This window comes from Mesitornis unicolor, unplaced genomic scaffold, assembly GCF_000695765.1.
Source record: "Mesitornis unicolor isolate BGI_N332 unplaced genomic scaffold, ASM69576v1 scaffold40839, whole genome shotgun sequence".
NCBI lineage: Eukaryota > Metazoa > Chordata > Aves > Mesitornithiformes > Mesitornithidae > Mesitornis > Mesitornis unicolor.
The window spans coordinates 477-27080 of NW_010210047.1; the positions used below are offsets into that span (position 1 = coordinate 477).

The 26604-nt window shown below is 36.7% G+C and overlaps 1 protein-coding gene across 1 annotated transcript in view; it reads left to right on the forward strand.

The window, feature by feature from the left end:
* Window positions 1-616: 616 nt before the first annotated feature.
* THADA (thyroid adenoma associated) overlaps window positions 617-26604 on the forward strand; it is a gene marked incomplete at its 3' end in the record, with an annotated part of 55313 nt that continues 29325 nt past the window's right edge. Inside the window, exons 1-21 of the mRNA XM_010193063.1 lie at window positions 617-773; window positions 2153-2247; window positions 2672-2802; window positions 3556-3704; window positions 3863-3895; window positions 4715-4763; window positions 5660-5850; window positions 6488-6582; window positions 6883-7103; window positions 8054-8745; window positions 9400-9551; window positions 9690-9845; window positions 11015-11137; window positions 12109-12232; window positions 13687-13835; window positions 14625-14835; window positions 16403-16538; window positions 16859-16995; window positions 17389-17547; window positions 18743-18900; window positions 22499-22608. Coding sequence (XP_010191365.1) covers window positions 698-773; window positions 2153-2247; window positions 2672-2802; window positions 3556-3704; window positions 3863-3895; window positions 4715-4763; window positions 5660-5850; window positions 6488-6582; window positions 6883-7103; window positions 8054-8745; window positions 9400-9551; window positions 9690-9845; window positions 11015-11137; window positions 12109-12232; window positions 13687-13835; window positions 14625-14835; window positions 16403-16538; window positions 16859-16995; window positions 17389-17547; window positions 18743-18900; window positions 22499-22608 — 3347 coding nt within the window. The remainder of the gene's footprint in view (window positions 774-2152; window positions 2248-2671; window positions 2803-3555; window positions 3705-3862; window positions 3896-4714; window positions 4764-5659; window positions 5851-6487; window positions 6583-6882; window positions 7104-8053; window positions 8746-9399; window positions 9552-9689; window positions 9846-11014; window positions 11138-12108; window positions 12233-13686; window positions 13836-14624; window positions 14836-16402; window positions 16539-16858; window positions 16996-17388; window positions 17548-18742; window positions 18901-22498; window positions 22609-26604) is intronic.

A 26604-nucleotide genomic window follows, 5' to 3' on the forward strand; every position in this document is an offset into this window, starting at 1 on the left:
TGTGGTATGAGGGTAACTGAGCACAGCCACAGGTTGTCCAGAAAGGCCCTGGAGTCTCAGTCCTTGGAATCACTCAGAAGTCACCTGGACATGGTCCTGGGTAACTGGCTCCAGGTGGCCCTGCTTGAGCTGTGGGGGTGGTCCGGATGACCTCCAGAGGTCCCTTCCAACCTCGGTCTTTCATGAGTCAGTGAAACTTTAGTGTATGATAAGTTGCCATTACCTTAAAGAAGAAAAATAACTTGCTATTTGTAACATCCGTTATAGCTAACACAGGACTGGTTGATACGTTTTAAATAAACAAAACTACTTTGCTAGCAGTTCTGACTTCACATTGATACAAGTTAAATGAGATTTGAACAGTAAAGAACAACTGAAGTTTTGTGGTGCAATTTCCATGCTGCTTCTGCATTATATTTTTTAAACTGTGATCCAGGGGCATTCCACAGACAACATGACAAATGCAGGAAAAATGCCAGTGAGACAGTTTGTTATTCATCCAGCAAATCCTGAAATCCTGTTTTCTGTCTTCCATTTTTGTGTCATGAATTATTATTTTGGAAAAAAAAAAAGCACAGATAATGCAATAAACAGTATTTGATGTTTCCCATTATCATAGGAAGTACTTGTAATTAAGCTTTTAAAACAATGTCACTGTTTTGTTTTTTTTTAGCAGGTATCCCTTGAACAGGTAAAAATGGTTTTAAAGAAGAAGAAGGAAATTCAGGCAGATGCATTCTTTCTTGATCATCGTCAGCTTGAAAAACTCCAGAGTAAGTACTTTGTTTCCTGAACTGATGTGCAGTTTCTGTTTCTGTTAGAAGAATCCATTTAAGTAGCTACTGAAATTGATCGAGCTTTTTTGTTTTCTCCTGTTTTTGTTTTGTGGGTTTGGAGTGTTTGTGTTTGGGTTTTTTTGTGGTTTATTTTGTAACGAAAATGACTTCTTACCTTGGTGGAATTAAAAGAATCCTTTAGAGCACTGTGTATTTGGTTTGAAATTTCTTTGCCTTGTTTTACCGTGAGTATGAAGGTGGTAGAAAGTCTTACTTGTAATCTCAATTGTGGGCCTTTAATTCAGTGCTGCCTGAAGTAGTAGCCTTAATATGTGAGATAACACTGAATTTCAAAAAATCACAGAATGGTTGAGGTTGGAAGGGTTCTCTGGAGATCATCTTGAGTGTATTTTTGCATTTTGTATTTTCTGTAGTTAATTTAAAGATTTAACTTAATTTAACTGTTCAAATGCCCTTTTATTTTGCAGTGGTTTTTTTGTTTGATGAAACTTCCTGTGATCTTTAATTAAAAAAAAAAACAAACCCAAAAATGAGTAATACAAGATTTGAATGGTAAATTTACTATGAGGTGCTCCTTGCCTTAGTTAGCATTGGTGAAGCCACAACTGAAATGTGGTGTCCAGTTCCACGCTGCCCAGTACAAGAGAGCCATGGGCTTACTGACTAGAATCCAGCAAAGGGCCACTAAGATGATGAGGGGCCCAGAGCATCCCTTGTATCAGGAAAGGCTGAGAGAGCTGAGACTCTTCAGCCTGGAGAAGGAAAGGCTCAGTGGCATCTTATCAACGTGTACCAATATCTAAAGGAAGGGTGTAAATAAGCACTAAGCTTTTTTACTTGTTGAACAGCAATGGGACAAGAGGCAATGGGCACAAACTGAAACTCAACGGGTTCCCGCTGAACATCAGGAAATGCTTTTTTTAATGTGAGGGTGACTGAGTGCTGGCACAGGTTTCCCAGGGAAGCTGAGGAGTCTCCATCCTCGGAGGTATTTGGAAGCCGTCTGAACATGATTCTGAGCAGACTACTCCCGATGACCCTACTGGAGCAGATTGGACCAGATGATCTCCCGAAGTCCTTTCCAACTTCAGCTGTGCTGTGGTTTTGTGAAGCTAGTCTTCATGCTAAAGATGAGGCCTGCTATTACATTGTAGTGAAGCTTGTGGGTTTTTTCATTCATTAGAAAAAAAATTGGTGTTGAGGTGTTGTAAGGTGACTTAAGGGATTTTGGCACCAGCAGGTTTACTGGAACAGGAAAAAAATAATTAAGCAGTGATTTCTTATTATAAGTTATGTTTAGTTTATGTTGTCTATTGTGCATAATTTCTAAAAAGAGACTCTTCTTCTCAATGTAGGGTTTTCAAAGGCTGAAGAGCAAAACTTGGCATCTCTGCTTCTGCACTGTGCACAGCTGAGCAATGGCATCCAGCAGATCCAGTGTATTAAACAAGTAAGACTTGGCTGTTGTTAATGTGGTTTTTGGTAACTGACATTGTGTTGTGTGCACTGTTAATGGAAAATACAATTCTAAAGTAAACCCTGTTATGTTTTAAACATTCCTAGAAACAGATAAAAAGCACTTGTTACTGCTGCATGTGCATTAGGTAGAAATGTAGTTCTAGTACTTAAATTAGCAAGGGCTAAAGTTACTGAAAGTGATGGAGGGCAAGTCATATCAAGTTTCCTATTTTGTATATATGTATTTTTGGTATCAGAAGCGTTCTTGGAACATTATTCAACACCTGAAACTAAACAGGATGTGGTAAAAAGAGGGCAGTTATGTGACATGTACTTGGATGAGAGGGAATTCTGCCTCTGTTAATGATGAGGGTATATCCAGAGTTTTTGTTGATCGTGTGTTCTGCTGATTATAGATTATGCCATTGGTGAAGAAGATGGATCAAAACTCTGCATGTGATCCCATGGTTAAAGCTTGTTTGGATATTTTGGGAGAGACTTATTTTTCACTGGGTGCAAAGAATCCCTTAAAAAAAGTGTTAGCAAGGTAAGAAATTGAATAGTAAGCCTTTGTTGTTGTTTTTTTTTTAAATGCTTTCCTTATCTAGAAGTCAGTGATTTGTTGTGCACTACAAATTGCTGTAGTTTAATTACTGAAAATTTGTGAATATGTACTGTTTTTCTTTCTTGCTTAGTTAAAAATCTTAATTATAAATGATACAATATATCATTGGATAAATAACTTCAAAGTGAAGTATTATTTTGATGTGTTTCATTACTGGAAAGACAACACAGCGTGTAATTAGTGCTTTGAATTTTTAAAATTCAGTATTAGAATAGAAATTTAAAATACTTGTGTTAAAATCTCAGCTGACAGTATCAAAAGAAGGCTGTTCAGAGGAATTCTAACTAACCTGTAGTTTCTTGTGCCTAATTTTATTGCAATTAAATTTTTCTCTTGCAAGATTACTGTTATATTTCTTTACTGAATTTATTACAGCCTTAACATTTTTAAGATCCAGTGCTTCATTTCTATGTCCGAAAACATTTGTTGTCCTACTGACAGATGCAAAGCTTCCATCCTGTACTTGGTTGCATGCCAGAGCTTTACACCCCTTTGACAGGTTTTCTAGCTGCAAAATCAGAAGGTGCATGTTTATTTTAAAACAGAATATGTTGTCATTCAGAAGGAAGCAACATCCATCTGTTATTGGAGTTTTAGCTGACTCTGACTTTAGTCAAGTGGACGTTTAACACCTCAGTGTGAGCTAACTGATTGTGCTGTTTCTTACTGTTTCAGTTCACTGAATGGTCTTCCTGAGCAGTTTATGGCATTAGCTGTACAAAGCTTTGTGCGCTGCCTTAGGGAAGAACTGAAAACCACGGACATATATTTGTACAGAAAAGTACTGGACAACCTTGCTTCCTGTATGGAGGACTTCAGCTTAGGTACAATGCCATTGAAGATACTGTTTTCTGTTTTAATTTGGTCAACATTGGTTTGCATCTTGATGCAGCACCTAATAGCAATGTTCATATCTTTATCTACGTAAAATAGATAGTATTGGCTAGTACTCACCAGTTAAAATGTATTTTCTTTCCTTTAGGTAGAGCAAGTATTAAGAACCTGTTTGAAGAAGGTAAAGTTATATTTAAAATAAGTTAAACTGTAAATTACTGGAGGGAGGGGGTTGTGTGTGAACACATGAGATATAAAAAAGGTGGATAAAGGTTTATCAGATCTGATTTTGGTTACATTTTGGCTACATTTTAATAACTAGTACCCACATGGTACCTTTTGGTCAGATTTCCCCTTGATGTATACCTTTAATTTCCAGGGGTCAGTCTTGCTTTATTGAGCAGCTCTAGATATAGATGTGAAAAGGTACCAGTGAGTGATTCTTAAAGGGCTGAGGGAATTGATGTTACTTTATGTGAAGTATTCTCTGTCCTGCGCCTCATGATGAAGTTGGATGTGGTCACACTGAGCTGTGAACAGCCAGTTGTGACTATAGCAAGCCCAGGCCTGCTGTGGCAAGAATTTTGTTTGGCGATAATTTGGCAGAAGTCTGATCTGCTGGTAACTTAAGATAACTTGACATACTGTGCCCTCAGCTTGCAGACGAAGTTCACAGCTTTCTGAGGATGTCTTATTGCTGCTCTGTCTTCAGCTCTTTTCATTGAGGAACAGGAACTCTCATTACCTCACAGGATTAGGCCAAGTGGGTTGGAAAAGCATTTTGTGCCACGTTGTCCCAAATGAGATTGAGTTTTTGCTTTAGCATGTCATCTTTGGATCTGCACTGCAATTTCAGCTTGTTTATTGAATGAAAGAAACACCACTATATGGATAACTGTTCATTGTGTCTGGGTATGATGTGTATGCGCAATTGCTTTGCTGGAATTTTTCCATTCTGTTTTTCTTTTAAATAAATTCGTATCATACTTATTTTCACTAGTTCTTCAGTTTCTGCAGAAGTCGCTACTTGACATACAGGAAGAAAACAGGCAAGTGAATTCAGTATAAGCTGTATTTTATCTGGTTTTATTTCATTCTTAAAAGATAATCTGGTATGGTTTAGAATATCACCTTGATAGCAGTACATAGATGAAAGATGGGAGTGTTGTTTTACAGTGATACGTATTTTAAATAAAAAATAGCTGCTGATGAGCTTCTTTTCTTTTGTGGCAATACGATGGTATAAAATAAGAGGAAAGGAAGGACATTAAAGGTGGTGATGTTTAAGGCACTGATAGTGTGTTAGAGCTACTACTTTTAATGAAGGCCTTTGAGTTATGGTTTTGCTACCTGAATTGTGACTGAACACTGTAATAGATATGCTCATTAAAATTCAGCTAGAGTAACACTCTTCCACTTTCTATGAGTGTTTAATTCAGTACTGATATCATACTCAAAGCATTCTATAATCCTCTGTTTAGTCTGTCACCGCAGTCATGATATAATAGTTTGACATTTTCCAACATTGCCTGAAGTGAAGCCTCTTCACTGGCTCTTTACATGTTGTCTGTCTTCACGCTGGAAGAGAGTTGAATTGTAAATATGCTTTGCACATGGAGGAACTGCTTGAAAAATGAGAAAGGACCAGCACTCTGTTCTGTTGGTCTTTTTGGAAAGTTTTTGGAAAAGTTCAGCTCTACTCAGACAGAATCAGATGAGTGAAAGTTTGTCACGGGAACCTGTCGTTATGTTTGTTTACTTCGTTTTGAAACACTACTCTTGAGTCTGCTGCTTGTCTTCCTATAGTTATGTATCTGGTCAACTCAAATTAGTTTTTACCATTAATTCTGTCTGAAGTTGACAGAATGTAGTTTTCTGGGAATGGAGAAGAATGATTTTAATTTCCTTTTTGTATGCATGTCTGGTTTTATCTCCCCCCTTCTAGAAAGAATCATGGAAATCGTATTGTTCAGACTCAGTTGATGCATGATTTGCTGATAGCCATTAGGGTTTCAATGATGCTTCTACAGAAATTACAAGAAAATATCCAGGGAAGTCTTTGGAAACACCATGAGTCTTCTGTTTGGCAAAGTATGTGTGGTTTACTGAAAAGCTGCACAAGCTTCCTAATGGATGGTAAGTTTAGTAACCTTCAAACCCCAATATTTTTATTAAGCCAATCTTCTTGTCTTTGTGGTAAACACAACTTGGAAATGAACTGCTGAGATTAATGAGAGTGGGAGCAGTAGTAGGTCTTTCAGCAAGCTGTGATTTGTAGGTCATAATTTTGGAGTATACAGTTTTAACTTGTCCTATTACAAAAACCCAAGGTAAATGCTATTAGTAATAATTTAGAAACTAACAGAAATACTTTTGAGACTCACTGAATGTCTGTGTCTATCAAAAATTAATGTATCTGTATGAACTGTGCTGTCAAAACTATTTTTTGGTGTACTATAATTGTGTTTACCTCTTATACAGTTATTTTTGTACAGTAGAATTCAATATATATGTCTGTAGGCTCTGCCACAGTCCTCCTTTTCTTACTGGGCAGTTCTGTATTTTCTATCTGTTAAAAGGTATTAATAGTTTCCTATTACATTAGAGTATAAATTCGTTAATACTTGCTGTCTGGGTGGACGCTACAGATTTGTGATTATACAAGTACAAGTAATCTAGGAAGGTTCAATACTATCTGTATAATTTTGATACATAATTCTAGCACACAGTGTTTGCTGCACTCTAATGTAAAATATTTTTCTCTGCCATGTAGAAACTCTCCTGCAAACTGTTCAGACTACCTCGGGACTCGCTGTTATTCTGTTTACTAAAGCTATGTATGAGCCGGTTGAAGACCTACCTTCCTTGGTAAGTGTATTTCTTTGCTGAAGACTGTGAAATGTCAGTGTTACTTTTCAGTGTTACCAGTATGGTTCAGAGGCTTTGCTGATACAGATAGCAGGACCTGTCAACCTCTGTATCAGTCTTTTGCTGAAGTGTAAATCCCTTATTCTCTCCTTGCAGAGGAAATAAGACAACTAGGTTTTTGAATTTGGGAAAAACAATGTGCAAGATACCTCTTCAGATTGTCTGAGATTTGCAGATATGCACAGAAAGGCTTTTCTCCTGTGCTGAGATGCTGTAAGAGGTATTGTTTTGCTGTTACAGGTCAGTGCCTTGCTTCTTGGGTCGACAAAACATGCAGGAGTGCCAGCGTGGTTTGTGAGTAACAGCGGGATGCTGTGTGCGGAGGAACTCCCTCGCTCGGTCCTTCTCTTTCTTTGCCATGGAGCACTGGCTATGCTGGAATGGAAGAATGGCAGCATGGGTGAAAATGGAGAAAAACTACTGTTAGATATCCTATCAGTCTTGTTGGCTTTGAGTTCAGAGTAAGCCTGTGTTTGGATTTGTATTATTTGGGGGGAGGGGGTTTGCTCTTTTTATTTGTATTTTTGCATGGCTTATATGGTTCTGATGAAATATATCTTTGATGTTTTCGGTGTAATTAGCTTCTGCCACAGATCATGTCATCTTTTTTAATATATTCGGAACAACTCTGTAAGTTTGAAAAATATGTCTTCATATTGCATAGACGGTTCTAACTTAGAGTTTCCCAGGCTAAAATGAAATTCTGCTTTTCCAGCATAAGTGAGATTCGTTTACCAATTACTTCATGTTAAGGTATGGCAGAATTGGTTGTTATGTTAGATAGATAAACTTTAGTTTCAGAATGTCACCTCTTATGCTATTAAAAGTACAGAAGAAAACAAAGTGTGCCAATGAGCAGAATACTTGAAAGTAATGTGAGTTTTAATTTTTTTTTTCTGGTTGCAAGCATTAGCCACTTGCACCTAATGGACTGCCAGCGCTATTGGATAGGAGATTAAAACGTGTGTTCGGTTCAACCTTTGTTCCTGCCTTTGGAGGCCATTAGGGTTTTTACTCAGCTTTTATGTGGCAATGAGAAGTTTTCTGTATATTTTCACGAGACATGCAGTAACATCATGCTGCTCAAATACTAGCTTGTGGATATTATATTTTTATTTGTTTTTAAAATAGAAAGTGTAGTGGCTTGTCTGTATTTTTCCCCCCCATATGTAGGGGTATTAGCTGTGACCAGGTAACAGCACGTGAAGTGACTGTGCACACACTTTGCAACATCCAATTCATCACCCCATTTTTGCATTAGTTCCTTTTCTTCAATGAATGGTTTGTGTCTCCTTACCTGTTGTAGTGTGAGGTAAACTAATGTGATGAATAATTATTTTTTAAAAAATACTTTTCTGAAAGTATTGACAAATGCTAATAATTAACTTAATTTGTTTATTCTTTTTAAAAGGTTAAAAGAGTCCTGTACAGCAACATCTTTGTCTAGAATCCTTGCTATTTGGACTAGTTCAGCACTAGCTGCCCTTGGTTCAGGCTCCTCAGATCTAAAAGTGAAGCTTAATGGGAACTCGGGGATAATTGGGAAGCTGCTGGAATACATTTATACCCACTGGGAACACCCTCTGGATGCAGTTAGACACCAAACCAAGTTGATATTCAAAAATCTTCTTCGGATACACCGAACCACCATTACTGGATCCAGTGAAAAGTCAGACCCGTTCTTTGCGCAGCTGATAAAGCATTTACTAAGCTTGGAATGGCATGTGAAAGGGAAATATGCTTCTCTCGGCTGTCTCGTGGAGTGTGTGGGCACTGAAAGTATCCTGCAGTTGGACAGAACAATTCCAGCACAGATCTTGGATGTGATGAATGATCAGTCTCTTGCACCCTATGCTAGTGATCTTTTGGAAACTATGTTTACAAATCACAAAGCCCATTTTAATTCAGGTTTTCAAGAAAGCACCTGGATTGACCAGTGGCATGATGTCTGGGTTTCTCCTCTCCTTGAGTTACTGTGTGAAGGGGATCATGACCAAACTACTTACATAATAGATTACTACTTACCAAAATTGCTCAAATACAGCCCTGACAGTCTGAGCTACATGATTAGAATTCTTCAGGCTTCTGCAGACGCTAATCTTGGTAAGAAAATAAATACCATATTTGTAATTATGTTTGTTTTTTAAAAAAACAGTCTCAGAAATGTGGTTTCTGATCTATTATTGCTGTTAGAATTAATTTGGGAGAAAAATTCCACATGGTTATTATTGCTGTTAGTGTTTCAAGGTGGAATTCGTAATAATCGTAAGTGTGTCTTCATGCCATGAGGAAAACAATTAGTAGTCTACCTGCAGGTGCCTTATTATTCTCTTTACATGCCAAGCTTTGTTACATATCAATTTTTTTTCTAATATTTTTCCTGGTCTGGTATTATTTCTTACATAGGCATGTCCATTACAGTTCTTAATGGATAGGTTTTTGTGGCAAATAATGTGGATGCAAGATTTGTTATTTTCTTGTAGTTTTTGACATAATTAAGTGTAAACTAAAATAATGACTTGTGAGATATCACAGAATGCTTTTTCCATTTGATATGTTGAAGAAGCAGCTTTTTGGGAATCAGGAAATTTAGAACTCGTTGGATCTATGACGGGCTGTTTGGGGTTTATGGGATAGAAAATAAAAGAGGGGCCTCGGGGTCATGTGTTGTAAGTATGGGCAGTTTCTGACAAGCATTGCAATTAGTACATTGTTTACTGTGTTAATCAAACTGTAATTATTACTGTTTTTCTTTAGGCTCTTGCCATACTAGAGGAGCTCTTGGAGCACTGATGGCATGCCTGAGAACAGCCAGGGCTCATGGACAGCTGGAACTTTCAAGTATTGTGAGCAATGGTCTTGTATCCACTGAATGTATAAAACAAGGTCTAGTTCATCAGCACAATCAGGTAGAGGGACATTTTGTTGTGTCTTTAAGTTAGAATAATTGCTTTGATCTTTAATATTGTGCTATCATTGTTTTAAAATAAAGGTATCATCACAAGCGTCTGTAACTTTTTTGTGGCTAACATCTAAGTATCTTTCAGGTTTGCATTGATGCTTTAGGTTTGCTTTGTGAAACCCATCGTAGCACGGAAATTGTGTCTGTGGAAGAAATGCAACTAATCCAGTTATTTATTATGTACAACTTGAACAACCAGTCTCCTTCAGTAAGGCAGCAGATATGTTCTTTACTGAGAAAGGTAATTTAAAGCTATAAACAATGTCTAATGTGCTTATTGTGTTAGTTATATAGCTTTTAAAAAATAATTAGGAGTAGACAATGAAGTTGTTCATCTGAAAGAGTAGAAGCTTTAAGACCAGGACTGTGTTGTTTGTATTACACAACTGAATGATAAGGCATCGCAGGCAAGGATGGCTTAAAAAAAATGAAGTGAGAGACACGGTAACTTCATCATGAATGGTAGCGAGCGCTGCTTAACCTGTCAGTGTATGTGTGTTTTACCAATAGCAGAGCAATGTACCGTAGAGCAAGCAATGAACCTTTTATTGCCTTTGTTGTGGTCTAAGAGTGTGCTTGAGTGGACTTCTCAGACCTCAGGCAAATTCACAGTCACTTGATCAGCCCCAGCATCCTGACTTGGAAGACAAGGTAGAGAATATTATGGAAACATCAGAACATGTGGCTCTACTGTTACAGTCTGCAGGGACTGAGTGTGTCAGCACTGTGGAAGTTGCCACGGTCTACCATGGGAGATTATGGTAGAAGAATATGAATAAAATGAGGAAACCATGTATGTATAAAGAATGTTTTGGAAGATGTTAGTGAGAAAAGAGCAGTGTGGAAGCAGCGAATAATTAATTTATGATGGGGGAAATATGAGGCAGTAGGTTTGGCAGGAACAAAAGAGCAGAATTCCATCTCTTTCCATTCTTGCCTGGTGCAGACTGAGGAATATGAGATGGAAAAATTGTGTTAGAGGGAGTATAATAAAAAAGGAAATAATACTAGTGGGTAGTAAAAAGAGCTGTGAGAAGCACTCCTGAGGTGAGTCAAACTCTGTAAAAGACACTGAAGCTATAAAAATTATATGCATTAATTTATTTTTTTTTAATAGAGGATCAAATGTTCCACAGAAAATGGGGAAGTGGGAGGAGAAGACTAGGCACTAATTTAAGGAGGAAGATGGAAGAAGTTGTTGGAGGTGCAGAAGGAGGGAAAAAAAGTTGGTCATAAGAGAAATAGGGAGCAAAAAACCTGGTTTTGGAGTGGAGAGAAGGATCTGTTCTGTGTTACAGTGCATGCAGACTTGAAAATTACAAGCAACATGATCTGGAAATTAAGCTGAAAATCCCTTATTTATCTTTGAATCATTCTTGCCTTAACTGTGTTTTGCTTTTGTTTTAATAGTTATTTTGTAGGATACAAGAAAGTTCCCAGGCGCTTTATAAATTGGAGCAGCATAAAACCAAGCAAGAGTTACTTGAAAACTCAACTCAAAGGCATCCTTTGGTGATTTTGCAGCAATATAAAGTAAGTTAGACTGCTAAAGATACCGATGGTAAGAGGTGGGATAGCACTTCTGAAAGAGAGTTGATTTTTCTTGAGGACACCTCCAAGTTAGGCTGTGTCTGCATTAGGAAATAGTGCAGTGCAGAAGGAAGAAATCTGTAAAGCAAAATGGTGCTGAGGACCTTGTCCACTCTGTATGCACTTGTGCAAGTTAATTTTGACTAAATGTACTGTTGCCTCATGAACTGAGTGCTCATTAGTATTTAGAAGGTATCTTAAGCTCAATTTTGTCTGAAATCATTCAAGGTAATTTTCTGAGGGATTGCTCCATGATGTGAACTGAAACAGCGATAAGTGGGGAACAACTGAAGATGTACTCCCAATCCAAACTAAAATTTTCAAGTAAATCTCCTGTCAGCTGCTGGCAAGTTTTAAAAGATATGTGTTAGTTGAGCTAAGATCCCTTGAGCTTCAGCCTTTTTCTAGCTCTCCAGAATGATCAGTGAGAGAATGAATGACAGAGCGTCAACACAAGGGCTTCTGTATGGAGACTTGTTTGTATTAGTCCTTTTTCCTATTTGAAGGCTCACGTAATCAGTTTCTTTGTGTTAAACTGTTTTTTATCTCAAGTTCTGCTTTTCTTTTTCAACTGCTCTTCAAGATTTTTATACAATGGCTGCTTTTTCTGGGAATGGGGAAGGGAAATTGGTTTTTATTAAAAAAACTAACCCCCCCCCCAAAAAAAGAAACAACCAACCAAACCAAAACACAACAAAACTTAAAACAATTGTCCAGCCTTCACTGTACTCTAGGAAACAAGAAATTTGTCAGTACTTTAAAGGTAGGACTCCCAGTCCTCCAGAATTAACTGCGAGGTTGTAATTTTTTGAGTAACATGTAAAGCAGAATGTCCTCAATTCAGTTACGTAGACTTTTGTTTGTAGGGCAGTGAGCAGACTGTCTTAAAAATCTTTTTTGTGACTGACTTCCAGGATTTCATGTCATCTGTATGTGACAGACTTTTTGGGGCACTGTTTCCTGGTTCATCGCATCCAACCAGGTTTTCTGCACTAAGTATTTTAGGATCAATAGCAGAAATATTTTCTGTTCCAAAAGGTAAGAAGTCTAACTTACAGGCTGTAGGAGTGGGAGGTCTTGAAGAAGATTCTCTTATGCCAGCTAGTTAAATCTGTCAAAATAAAATGGTATTCTTAGTCCTTAATTTCTATGGCATTTCCTGTGTTGCTTTCATTTTATGTGAGGAAGGATAAGAAGTTTTATTGAAAAATAGAATGTTGAAGTAAATACAAATATTTATGGCTTGCTGAATATCTTCCATAAATTGGGATTTCTTGCAGAGCCTGTTTTTTAGCAACATTTTTCAATGTGTTTTTGTTATTATGAAGAAAACTTTTGGACAAGATTCAATATATTTTATAACTTTTCCCTTTTTTCTGTTCTAACATATTGATAATACATAAAATGTTAAGGCAATAAACCCCTTGATTGAGAAGGCTTCTGTATCATCATGATATCACTGTGCTAAATAAGGGACACTTTAATTGGACAGTTTATGATGTTGTGTTGCTGTTTATTTTAAATTTTCTTCACAATGTATTAACAACCCCCATTCAAGAAGTATTAGAGCCTTGGAGCATTGATTGTCTTGCTAAATTCTGTGTCTGGATCATATGACCAACATAAAAATATGTTTTCAGTCTTAAAAATTTTTTAAAAATTTTAAAAAATTAAAAAATTTTTAAAAATTTTATTCAAGAAGCGAGACTCTTAAGACAGAAGTTGGTTTTAAGAGGAGGAAAACATACCTTCTTGGTAAACCTTTTCTCAAAACCTCTGATAAATCATGAACACATTAACTTCATTATGACAAGTTTGTGGTGTGTTGATGCTTCTTTTATTTATTGATTGATTTATTTATAATAGAAAGTTGTATTGGGAGTTACTAATAGCAGCTTGAGGATGTCAGAATCCCGACATTACTTTGATAAAGCAGTTTGAGCTGCTGTTGTGTTCTGTGCTGGAATGTGCTGCACTTGTTCATATCTTAAAATTTCCATCTGCTTTACAGCGTTAGGTCAGTCACCAGAAATCACCACTTGTTTAAATTAAAAGTGAAAAATTGTAGTGGCTTCCATTTTAGGGGGTTATGACAAAATAAATCCCAAACCAACCACCCAAAACACACTGAAGTTCTGGAAGTAATTTTTTTGGTAATATTACATACTTCCAGGAAAGGAATTTTTAATCTAAGCTAAAATAATGCTTTTATTTTCAATGCTAAATTTAATGTGAATAAATGGGATTCTGGTTTTGGCAGTAAGTTACTTTCTATATTAGTGAGTAATTTTTTGGATATGGTGACCTTTTTTATTCAAGAGTAAACATAGCATTTTAAGACCTATTAAGAGAAGTAAGTAATAGTAAAATAATGCTTTAGCTAAAATTTATTTCAGTGCTTCTGTTAGTATAGCAAAGCAAAATGTGAATGCAGTGCTTATTCTGGAAAGAATTACAGCAAAACTATGTGAGGCATTGATTTCTTGGAACAGGCCAGGCACAAGTTTTTCAGTTGGAGCAGGAGATTGATTCCACTCGTGTGCAAACTTTGATCCAGTGTTTTGCCAGTACCTTTGAAGAAGTAAAAGTTCTAGCATTTGAGCTTTTGATGAAACTAAATGATGCTGCATTTAAGTTACAGGTATGTAACTAGAAATAGTTGAAAAACAATTATTTCCTGGAAGAGGAGTGTTCTGTATTAAACCAGGTACTTGGATTACATATAGAGCATAATTGCTGAAAATTAGAAGTCAGTCCTTGTTGACTGCAGTAGTGTTCATCCCTAGCGTCTTCTGTATAGATTTACACATCTGCCCTTAGCTAAGGAAGCGTATTTCACCAGCGTATGAAGGATTTTGGGAAGTTCATTGACTATGACTGTGAACAAAGAAATAGTTAATGCAAGCTCCTTGCTTAGCTGCAACTTCCCTTCGTAAATAATCGAGGCATTTTGACATGGTTACTCCTGTATTTTAAGAAATTAAGCTATGTGTTTCTTTTCCTCTAATTGGTCTCAGATTTCATTTTCTCATTGTCTCTTTTTTTTCTCCCAGATTTTACCCTTTGCCTTGATACTGATTCTTCTGTTTGTTATTTCACAAAAAGTTACTTCTAAATTCAAAATTACCACTGAACAAACACTGTTTCCTAATAAACCATGCTTCCTTGTGATGTCCATTAGCAGATAAAACACAGTATTTTGGAAACAAAACCATCCTTTTGTGAAGTGCGGTGTGTTTGAATACCACTTTATAGATTACTGTGACAGAATGCATGTGTATGTAAGATGATCACTTTACAGAATAAGTCTTTCTTAAGAAATACATACAGCAGACTTACTGAAAAGCAGGTTCTTAGATTTTGGGGTGCTAAGCAGCTTAATTAAATCAATATGGGAGCTCAATAAGATGAGCAGTATTTTTTTTTTCAGGATTCTGCATATCTAGAGCTCTTATTCAAAGCAGCAATGGATCTTAGCACAAGTACCAAGCCATATGATTGTGTCACTGCTTCGTATTTGTTCAACTTTTTAGTACATCATAAAAGACTACAGCGTATTTGTTTAGGAAAATATGGTAAGCATAAGCCTCAGCTGGATGAAAACGTATCAGTAAGTACAGTGGAGAACAACACTTTAGCAGGTAAGCTTTTAGGGAGATTATCCTCCCTTTTTTTAAAAAAAATGTTTATTTGAATCATGGAATGGTTTGTGTTGGAAGGAACCTTAAAGACCATCTAGTTCCCAACCCTGCTGCCATGGACAGAGACACCTTCTGTTAGACCAGGTTGCTTAAAGCCCCATGCAACCTGGCCTTGAACACTTCCATGAAGGGGGCATCCATAACTTCTCTAGGCAACCTGTGCCAGTGCCTCACTGCACTCACAGTAATCTTACTGAAGTTTTACTGCTTTTCCTTAAGGCTTTTGATAGGAAGCATAATGAGGAAGGGATTCTTATTTCTAATAGGATTTAAAATAAATTTTGTTTTGCTATTAAGAAGCCAGGTGCCTTAGAAAAATCTTCATCTAGTCCTGTTCATGTTGAGGCTATTGCGTGTTCTCAAAAGGTGGCTTTTGTTTATTATTTTGATCAGAGGGAAAGTGACTTTGAAGCCCTGGTAGGTAGTCTGATGAAGCTGTGCTCAAAATGTTCAGGAAAGGAACCTCTGCCTCTTCTGAAGAGCTTGCTCACCCACAGCAAAGGCAGCTGTGGTTGGTCTGTGTCATATTCCAGTACCAGATGCGGTGCTGATCTTTGGAGCTGTGTTCACTTGAAACCATTTTTATGAGTGGTTTGCAGTCTTGCGTGCTGCAGTAATTAGACTTTTTTCATATGTGAGATACTTTTCTTTGGTTTAATGTCTCTGGATTAAACTTGAGAGACTCTAGACCTAGCAGATTTGGCAAATTTGTTAAATGGTCTTCCTTCACCTTTTGTAATTTGCAGTAAACAAAAAAAAATAATATTTGTAATAAAGCATTGGATGTAATTTATGGTAAACTCAATATTGTATACTTTTTTGTGCTGTTACTTGCTTCTCTCTGTATGCCTATTAATACTTTCTTCATGTGGAGTGAAATCATAATTTTGAGTCGTGGTTGTGGTTGCCATGAAGGAAGCAAATGCATGGGTAACCTCATGTCTCATTGTTACGGAGTACCTCCTGCTGTTGGTGGTCTGTAGTTCATCATTAGGCTCTGTAATTCTTTCTGATTCTGAGATGTTGCAAGGTATAAATATAAATAAAACTGGCACATCTGTCCTTGAAAATTGGACAGCTTCTTTAGTGGCTGATTAAAGATTCAAATATTTAACCATAAGCTTCTGATTTTAATATTCTACTGTACTATTTGTTTTATTAACCTGGACTCTAAGGGTGAAGTCTCACTTTCAGTATGTGGTAGGTTACTTCAGTTGACTTCATCATGAATTGTGAGATTGTCCCCGAGTACAGATCTGGGTTGTGCTTTTCACAGCTGCCATTTGATTCAGATAGAGAGACTAACTTGCCTATAACAAATGTTGTTGAAAATCAACAGTAACTTTTATTTAAACAACAAAAGAGTGAAAAGTGTAAACAAGGAAATGGCTGTGTGCTTGCCATTGAATTCTTGTATAAACAGGCTTTATTCCAGTTTCTTTAAAGTAGATTTGTTTCTTAAAAATGTATGTGTGTGTGATGCAAATCTGTATTTTTAAAATTTTAGTTATCAAGATTTTGTTGGTGAATGTTGAAGAAGAAATATTTCAAGCTAAGAAGTCTCTGCTTCAAGCAGCAGCATCATTCCCAATGTATGGGAGAGTGCATTGTATAACTGGGGCTTTACGGCAATTACCTTTTAAGTAAGTAAAACATAAGGCTCAATAGTAAGTCAAAACTCCAGGTTTCAGCAGAGTGGAAGAACTGCTCAGGAGAACATAAAAGCATATGTTGTTACTTGTAATGAAATCCAGTAGCTGTGGCTTTTAGAGCTCTTCCTGCTGCACTGTTTAGGTAGCTGTTACTTATTTCCTTTGTAAGTGTTAAACTCAGTCTTAGGACTTTTCAAAATACATGCTATTTATAGTTTTCATAAATACAGAAAGTTGCAGAAGTGTTTGTAATTTCAGTTCTTTCTTTTAAACATAAAATGGTTTTTAATCCATGTTGTTTGTTTTTTAAGAAACTTGACATTGGTAGCTGAATGGAAGGAAATGGTGGCCAGGCTCATTCTGATGTCATACGAGCTGTCTGCTGTAGTATCACCAGTGTTGCAGAGCTCATCGCCAGAGGGTCTTATTCCAATGGATAGTGATTCAGGTAAACAAACAAATGCCTAAAAGAATTCTGCTAAAATTGGGAGCTCCTGAAGTTCTGTTTGTCTCACAGAGATTCAGAACTAAAGCTCAATTTAAACTTCTCGTTTTGTCATAATCTTAATACACTCTCTTAACTTCTGAAAGTTTGTCTTGACTTCTGCACTAAAAAAAATAACCCAAACATTTGCAGATTGTGTTGTTGCATCTGTTTAAAAACAGATGACTGTAAACTCCATTTTTTTTCTTCCTTAATCTTTGTAATCACCATAGTTTTGTATTTGTTTTTTACTGTTAATAGCTTTCTTTTGTACTTACATACTCAAAATGCATTTGTATAAAGAACTGGACGTAAAATACAAAGTAATCTTAAATATTCCTCTTGTTTGATGTGTAGAAAGTGCAGGTCGCCTGCAGATGATTTTGCATGAGATACAACCACAGGACACGAATGATTATTTTATGCAAGCAAAAATTTTGAAAGAACACTGCAAAGTAGAGTCTGAAAAGCTGGCTGACCACAGGCCAATGGAAAATACTTGTTCAGACGTGAGAGGTAAATCCAATGCTGTATTAGTAATTAAATCATGATATTCTTTATAGACCAAGCATTTACCGTGGGTGATCAAAATTGGAAGTTATTTGCTCTGTATAATGTTTCGCTTCTTCAATAAATCTGTCAGAAGCTTGTTATTCATGGGCATGGTTTTAAAGACTAATTCACTGTGTTTCTGGAAGATTGTCGTTAATCTCTCTTACAGCACAAGTGAAAATGAGTTGTTTTGATATTGGCCTAGACTCTGTTGCCTTAACTGCACTGGCCAGGTGATCTTTAACACCTTTTCTGTCAAGCAACACTTTTAATGTGTTTCTTGTTGAAAGGTCTTAGTGTGATTTCCCTCTCCAGCGTACACAAAAATAGTGGGGAATATGTTTGTGCAGTAAAACTTATTTAATGAAATTACGTAGGCAGAAGCTTCCGTTTGAAAGATTCCAGTGGTAAAATGTGAGATATTCCTTGTCTACTTTTATGAATAGGAGCTACGAAATTGAGCATTACAGTGATAAAGGAATTGTAAACTTTGACATATTTAGTGTATACCAGCATAAATTGGTAGAATATCTGTACATTTTTAAGTTTAATAGTTTACGCAAGCTTTTTAAGTGTTAAATATTTGAACTTTCTTTCTATGATTATAGGAAGTTTATGTTTTTTCCTATGTTTAAAATAGTTTTGCTTGGGCCATATGGTTTGTGTCATGAAGTCTGTAAATGTGTTGAAGTGGCAAAATGGCCACCAGATGGGGATGTTGTGTCAGAAACGTGATGCCTTTGCCAGGCATCTTCCTAGGGCGCACCTGGGCTACAAACCAAGTAACATGCAGTGAGTGATGGATTGATGATTGACGTGGAGTTTGTTGCAGCCTGACTCCAAAGTTGTAGGTGTTTGTATGTTTCAGTGTGCATGTGAATACGAATTGTGACCAAAAGACCTCTACTCTTTAAAATAGCAGTTTCCTGGTGAAATGGTGTGCTGCTGCCTTTTCCAAGCAGAATAAAGTACAGTGAGTGTTCAGGAGTGGAAGCAGTTATGGTCAGCAGAGCTGAATTACCATTTGGGTTAACAAGTTTAGATTTTTTTTTTCGTAATTGTGTTTTGTAGACAGTCAAGCTAAATGAAATTTAAATTACAAGTCTGTGTCTGAAAACCTTGAGTTTCACTATTATATTTGTTGATGTTTATTTTCAAGGTAAAGACAGACAAACGTGTGACGTCACAGCCCAAATGGTTCTTGTGTGTTGCTGGAGAAGCATGAAGGAGGTATCTCTGCTCTTAGGGACACTGTGTAAACTTTTGCCTTCACAGGCTGCATCTGAACCTTCAGATGGGCTGGTTACTGTAGAACAGGTAGGGAATTTTATTATGTAAAATTTTATTTTATTATTATAAAGCCTTCACTTTCTGGAGGGGAGGGAAGGCAGTTTTCAGAAAATTTCCTTCTTAAATCTGTGCTCATTAAGGCATAATGTTTTTATGTTGTTATTTTTTTATTGCCATGTTCTTCTCATGGTTTTCTTGTTTTCTTTTACTTGGTTGACAGTCTACTTTTTGGTGAAGTGGTATTCAGAAGGTGTAACTGTAATAGTAATAGATAAGTGAAGAAATTATTGTACATAGCTAACAAACTCAAGGAATATTCATTCTAATTGTATTGGGTTATTTGTAAGAGGTATGCGGTGTTCAGGGGTACCAATGTGCCCCTCTCTATGTATATATGTATTGGTATATATTGGGCATTAATAGATTTGCTAAAAGACATCTAAACTGGCTTCTATTCAAAGTGTCTTGTTTCATTTTGAACCCTAGGTGTTGGGTTTTTGCTTAAAGCTCTTCATTAATTGAACTTCATAATCAATAATTCTGAAAGTCAAACATGCTGACTAGTTGTAGTCTTGTCCAACATAAGAGACTGAATTATGAATAATTTGTGTGTAATGTGACTGTCTTATTCCTCCAGTTTTTTTGATTTAAGAGATCAGAAATGTTCATATGCCATCTGGGTCTCCTGTAGAATGTTGAGTGCAGTGTTTACAAGAAATTAGATTACCACAGGCATTTATTTGGGAAATATTTTATGTTTATTAAATTTCTGCTTTTAATTGATGACCTTTTCATTTCCATATGGTTTCAACAAAACCAGTCTCTGCATGGAGGATTGAAATATGCAAGGCACACTACTTTTTAACCTCTTTTCCTTTCCAACAGAAAATATTTAATTTTTCCTTAGGTGTTAGAGCCTTCTACCATAAAATAAGTAATTGTGTAATGTACTGCATGTCCTGTTTCTTATGTTATCTAATGTTGTGGTGCCACGGATATAGTATTAGTATCTTTATTGTCTCTAGCCTTCATGTTTTTATCTGGATAACAGCTGTGCTTGCATTGTTGCAGAGGTCTGGAGGGTAGATGAGAGAACAGATCTGCGTTTCCACCATTATGTTCCTTAATCTACTCCAAGTCAAAACAGAGTTATTTTAGAGTGAGACAGCTCTAACCATAGCATCTCTATCTTTATTTAGAAAGCACACATTAGTAGCTACCCTTTTAGAAATGCTATGTTGTTAAGCTACGTACCTTCTTTTCCTACAGATGCCTCATTAGGGTCTTTATGCTTCTGATGTCTTGTGTAAAACAGAATGTCTGTGTTCTAATTTGAAGAATGCTAATTCATGAGAAGCCAATTTGAGATTCTGATTTTCCTCAGGCTTGTAAGGAAACAGTTTATTGGCTGAATGTATAACAAATATGTCTCCCCAGTTCTTTATGTAATCAGTTGATCTTTGGAGTTCGCTATGGCTGGCAGTAGTTCACTGGCTACTGCTTGTTTCTAACTGTGAGATGCTTTTGCAGTCCATTAGGGGTTTGGAGCCATCCTCTCCTAATGGTTTGAAAAAAACACCCTCTAGAATGTAGGACCCTACTTTAGTGGCATCTTATTGTCGGGAAAATATGATATGGGGGCACAAATATAACAACTGTTTCTCAGAGCACTTTTGGAAGCTCTTGTGCAGAAATTATATCCTGAATACTGAGATTCTTGGGCTCAACAGCAAGCATGGCTCTGTAAACTGTTGATTGATGCATTAGTGAGAGTAACCTGTCGTACTCCTATGCTTTTGACCAAGATGATCAAATGTAATTAAGATATTAGCAGTCCACATATGAATATTTTAACTTAAACCAGGGTGTTATTTCCTCTGCATGCAAAGTTGGTAGGATCACCTTTTCTTACAGTTGCTGGGGATTTTTGTGATCTTGTAGAGAATGTGGATTCCTTAATTTGTCCTCCATCCCAACATAATGAAGTACTGGTTTTGTGACACAGGGAAGCTGGATGCTCATGGCATGGTGCTACTAGATAAAAATTCATACTTACACTCAGGATCAGTCCTAATCATTTGCAAGAATGAGTTATGGCAGTGCTGTTTCTTCAAACTCTACCCTATGAGTGGAAGTGAACATATCAGAGTTCAATTTGAAGTAAGCTTCTTGTCAATGTGGCTGTTGCAAAAAACTCAGAAATATAAATAACAAAGTTGAAAGTTTTGTGATCCAAAAAAAAATATGATGAATTATTCTAAAAATGTAAAGGTAGTGGTAGAACAGGGCAGTAATTTGATTTGCATGTGTGTGGTTTTCTTGGATTTGTTTTGTTTACCCACCTGGAGAGTTGTTCTGCCTGTGGGTCAGTTCCCTCTCAAAAAAGGGCGCTCACTCCTGCTTTTGGGCTAGAAAACGGAAACCCTGTAGGTACATAAACTAGCTGAAAATCCACTTAGAGAAATAACTGTTTTAGCTCAAGTATCTCCAGTTATTATTTGTCTCTCATTAGGTAGGTTTTGGCTGCAGGAAATAATAAGTAAACTTAGTCTTTTTTTAATTTTTAAATTACTGCAATCTCATTGCTTGAGTAACATCAATTACTTAACAGTAGGGCGAAGAACCATATAGCTAGATAGGACATTAACTTCTCTGTCATCTTAATTACTTGTCAGAATATTAAACTATGTTATTTTATAAATAACAGAATAAGCAAAATTTTATAGGAAACTTGACATGATTTTATGCTTGGTTTTGTATAAAAGCTTTGAAGAACTTTTTGCTGAAGAACTCTTACAGAATATTCCTGAAGAAAATTTTGCATAGTAGAATTAAGTATGTGCTAGTTGTTTTAAGCAAATTATATTGGAAGTTTGATTTAGAACTTGAAAGTTGATGAGAAAAAATTCAAAGAGGATATCTATGTAGAATGAGATTGTGTGGCACTATAAGCTTCCAAACAGCTTTAAAAACTTGATATCTTAGTATAGCTCTAGAAAGTGGCTTTTGGTGAAAGTTTAGTTAGAGCGTTTAGCTTTTTCAGCCTTTCAAATGAAGCACTTGTTATTACATACATACAGTATCTGTTTTAAAATTGCTTCTGTTAGTCGAAGGGAATTGTGCAGAATTCCTAGAACCTTAAAAATAGCTAAGATACATTTGTTTCCCTTTGGCACAATTTTTGAAGTTTGAATTCTCTTTCTCAGGTGTTTTTTAGATGTTTGTGTTGTTATGATTCAGTAGATATTTTCTTGGGGATTTTAGGTAAGAGTGAAGGCAAACAAGGACTCTTAAATTTGTTTCCTCTGTAAATCAGGGTTGTCCCTTTCTTTTCTTAAAATCTGAGTGTGTTCCTTTTGGGTAAATAGCTAGTTTAATGTCATTTGCTTTTTAGCCTTTTTTTAAGGACATAGCACTATCCCTTTAACCTGAAAAACAGAATATAATACTTGTTATCCCTAAAGTAAGTGGTATTTTTAAGACAGGACTTCGAATTGCTTTTGCCAGTGGCCTTTCCAACCAGGCGAAGGATTGCTGCTTTTAATTGCAGAACTATCTTGCATATAAAAATGAATGGTCTATATATAATTTCAAATAGCTTTTTTTCTTTTCTTGCTTTTTTTAGGTTAAAAATATTGGGAACTACTTTAAACATCATCTGCTGCAGTCGAGGCACAGGGGAGCATTTGAATTGGCATACGCTGGCTTTGTGCAACTTACGGAAATGCTTTCCAGGTAGATGGGCAACTCAGTATGTTTGTAGTATAATAGTTTTACCAAACTGTGGCATCGATGCTGAAGCTGGCTGTGCAAGCAGATCCTTGATATCATGAGGATTTTATTAGGAGTTTGGTGTAGGCGTGTTTATGCCATTAGTTAGTGACGTCTGTGACTTGGACTGCGATACTTATGGTTAGAGATGGTGCTTAGGCGTTGAAAGATGATACAGACATTTAGTGCTTGCTGCATTTTTCTCCATTTCTGGCGTGTTAGTTTACTGAACAGCTCTCAAGAGCTCCTGGGAGAAGTAGGAGGGTTGAATTCTTTCCTCCCAACCACCCTTCCCTAGTCCTTTATGAAAATGAGTGCCAGACTTTTTGTTTCAGCCAGGATGTTTTCCTGGAAACTTTCATAACTTGTCACTGAGTTGTGTATTCTGACGTTTGGAAGAGTACCTGGCAGTGCATCACAAGATGTGATAGGCAATCTTTTTTAATTAATTTTTTTTCTTCCCCCTTGTAACTTTGTTCTTTCCTAGAAGAACTAAATAAGCAGAATTATTCTGAGGTCTGGGCAAGAGCATTGGAATTTTCATTGCATGTTTAGTTACCTATTTTAAGTATTGGTGATGTTTCTTTGTGATATATAGTGATTGTATCATATCCAGTCTTTTTAATAAGACAAAATCTCTGCTGACTTTGTAGATATCAGTGGGGGATTTTTTTAATGTAATTTTTGGAAAGACTAGTCAAATTTTCAATTTGAAGTATATGTATTTTTGTACTAATACCAAGTAAAGTAACCAGTGTTCTCCCTTTGCTTGTAGTGGGCCAGTTTGAGGCACTAATCTGTTTCTTGTTTGTTTTGGGTAGAAAGGAAGAGAGGATAGGTTGGTTTGTTTTGTTGGGTATTTTTAAAGTAAGAATAAATCTGGGTATTTTTAAAGTAAGAATAAATCTGGTGATGGAAACAGTTTTGGTGGTTTTAGTATAGACCAGCTGCTTGGCCAGGTTTGTTGTGTGTCCCCTCAGACAGTTTTCCCAGCAGAACTGAGGGATTGGTCTCTGGTACAGGATGTCCGTGGGGAAGCTACATTATAGGGACCAGCACTGCTACAGAAATTGATATTTTGCACATTATGTCCTTCATCCTCTATGCCAGTGAGATGCTAAATGATAAGCCACGGTCTGTTGGTGATATATCTATAGAATGTACATTATTTCTTTTTTCCTTTTATGTGCTAGGAATCTGAAGCATTTTACATTGAGTGGTTGGTGAGAGCTCACACAACCTTACTTTACATCTGATAATTTACTTAAAAAGAAACTGACGTGTGATACTGTTCTTACATTTTTGCCTATCTATATATTACATTATATACACTTGTGTAAATGTGGTGTTCTTCTATACTAGGAAAACTTGGTTCAGAAAGTTTTAAGGTGATGTATCGGAGGACGTTTTAAGGTGATGTATCAGATGATTGCTTGGTGGCACCCTTTGAGCTGACTTCATATTAACTTCCCTGCTGGGCTAGATCTTTTCTGTTCTCAGTGCTGTGAGTATTGAGAGAGCAGCTTCTACAGGGAGCAAGAAAAAGCTTGTGAAGATGAGTGACTGGAAACGTATTATGGTGAACAACAGTTGAGGTGCTCCCACCTATCTGGGCAGCCTTCTAGAGAAGTGGTTTTACTGTCACATCAATTAGTGACTCTAATTTGAATGGGTTACAGAGCAGTCATTTTATACGTTCCATTTGTCCAAGTACAAAGCATTGTTTGGCTGTCTGCTGCATGTTTCTGGATGATATTTATAGATACTTTAGCACCTTATTTAGATACTTTATTCCTCTCATTAGTCTGAAGAGGGACTGGCCATCAGAGTAATACTGTTTAAAAAACAAACCAACCCTAAAAACCGCGGACCTTTTACTATCACCAGCCTCTTTGAGGGGAGAAAGGAGGTGATCCAGACAGGTGCAGCCCCACTAGTCTTATCTCAGTCAGTATGCAGGATTATCTAGAACAAACTTTGTAGGAAAGGCAGACTAAAAAGCAGGAAATACTGGAAAACGTATGAAACGTGCTGTCAGTTTATAGCAGAGTCTCTATGCGGCAGACAAGCTGCTTTTCCTTTGATTTTCATTTTTTAAATTTCTTTTAAAAGCTGAGGCAAATAGAGCAAACTTACCCAGACTTCAGAGAAGTTCCTGATGTATTTGTTCACTCTCCCTTTTTCTGCCATTGTATTTAATGACGCACAATCAACTTAAGAGCAGCTTTATATAATGTTGTAAAATGGGGAGCCAGGCTGAAGAGAACTCTGTTTGTCTGGCAGTTATTAAACCATTAAGCAGTATACATACATGATTTTAAAACAAAACAAAAAAAGCTTATAATTAAGTGATTTTCCTCTTCTGAATTAACAGTACTCCAAAATAGTTTATTGATGTGTACTGCTTAGTATTTTTAAAGGTATTTCAGTTAGGGCAGGTATTCCTTTGGGAAAAGCCAGTTTAGAAGAACCAGTGAGCAGCTCTGTGGAGATGTATTTATTTCAATGAAAGAAAATATTTTCCAGGACATATGGGTCTCAAGGCTAATATTTGTATTTGAAACGAAGGAAAAAGGAGGCTGGTATTAGAATAGCCGATGTCTTTTTGGTTTGGTACTCCTGGGACATGAGGCGAATTAAGTCTCTTGGTGAATGCAGTCACCCTGCGGGTCTGTTGTGTCCCAGAGCCTTTCCATGTACCCTGGTGCAGCTGAGGGGCTCTGTTCTGCAGGTAAATCCGAGCTGGCCCGCCTCTCTCTATGGCTGCCAGGCTCATGGACAGTCTTGAAGCATGTGTACCAGAATTGATATGAATTTACTGCTGCATCCACAAATACCAGAGGAGAAAGCCTTTGTCTGGGGCAGTTTACAGTAATGTACAGCTTTAACATGATACCTTGTTGAACAGAGTTGAACTCAAGACCTAAAGAAGCATCCTTGACACTTTAATTGATTCTTTCTCTAAGACCCAGTGAAAAATATTTCACTACTACTATGCCAAATCCCATTCCCATGCTTTTATGAAACACTCTAGTTGAACATGGTCCTCCACTTTTAGAGCCAAACATTTGCTTAAAAGTATATGCTGGAATATTTACCATTTGAGCTTGCTTTTAGCTATACAGTCTTTAAATACCAGCTTTTATAAGAACCATGAGTAGAATTCTTTCTAGACAGAGCAATGGTATTCAGACTTGAGTTGGTGGTGAAAGAAAAATATTTCTTTCACAGAGATTTCTTATGAACCTGATGAAATTTGATCTCTGTCTTGACATTTGGATGTAAATTGCTGAGTCTGCTCTAAGGATGCCAGTTACCATTCTTCCTTTTCCCTGTTCATATTCCCCCTATGAATGTAACGCTCCCTTCGCTGTGCCTGCTTAACACTGTCTGCAGCTGCACCTTCAGAAAACTGTACAGTTACAAAACAAGCAACGATCATATCAATGAAATAAGCAAAGTTTTTGTAAAAAAATACTTTCCTTTCACAGGCCCCGAGAAATTACAAATGCTCATTTAGTCTGATAACATGGTGGTTACAGAAAGTACTTGGAAACCTGAGGGCATCTGTTCTGAACTTGAATCTCCTGTAGCCCGTATAAATATCCAAACAACTTCTCAGTTCCAAATGGCGTTTTGCTTGTTCTGCTTTTATTTTATTTTATTTTATTTAGTGAAACTTTTCTGAGAAATCAAGTAGAACATAAGGATTTCTGGAGATCTCAAAATCACGATGTTGCATAGCTATGGCTGCAGTGCTTTCCTTCACTGCAGTTGCAGAATGCAAGGAGAAGGTTTGGAATCAGTAATACCGTACAGCACAATGCAAGTGTTCAATGGAGCTTAAATTAAACTTGGTGAACACAGTTTTATGTATATGCCACAAGTTAGGACCATATCATACAGTTTTCTGAAAAAATGTAGTGATAAAGAAAAAAACCGCTCTGATTTTACAAATGT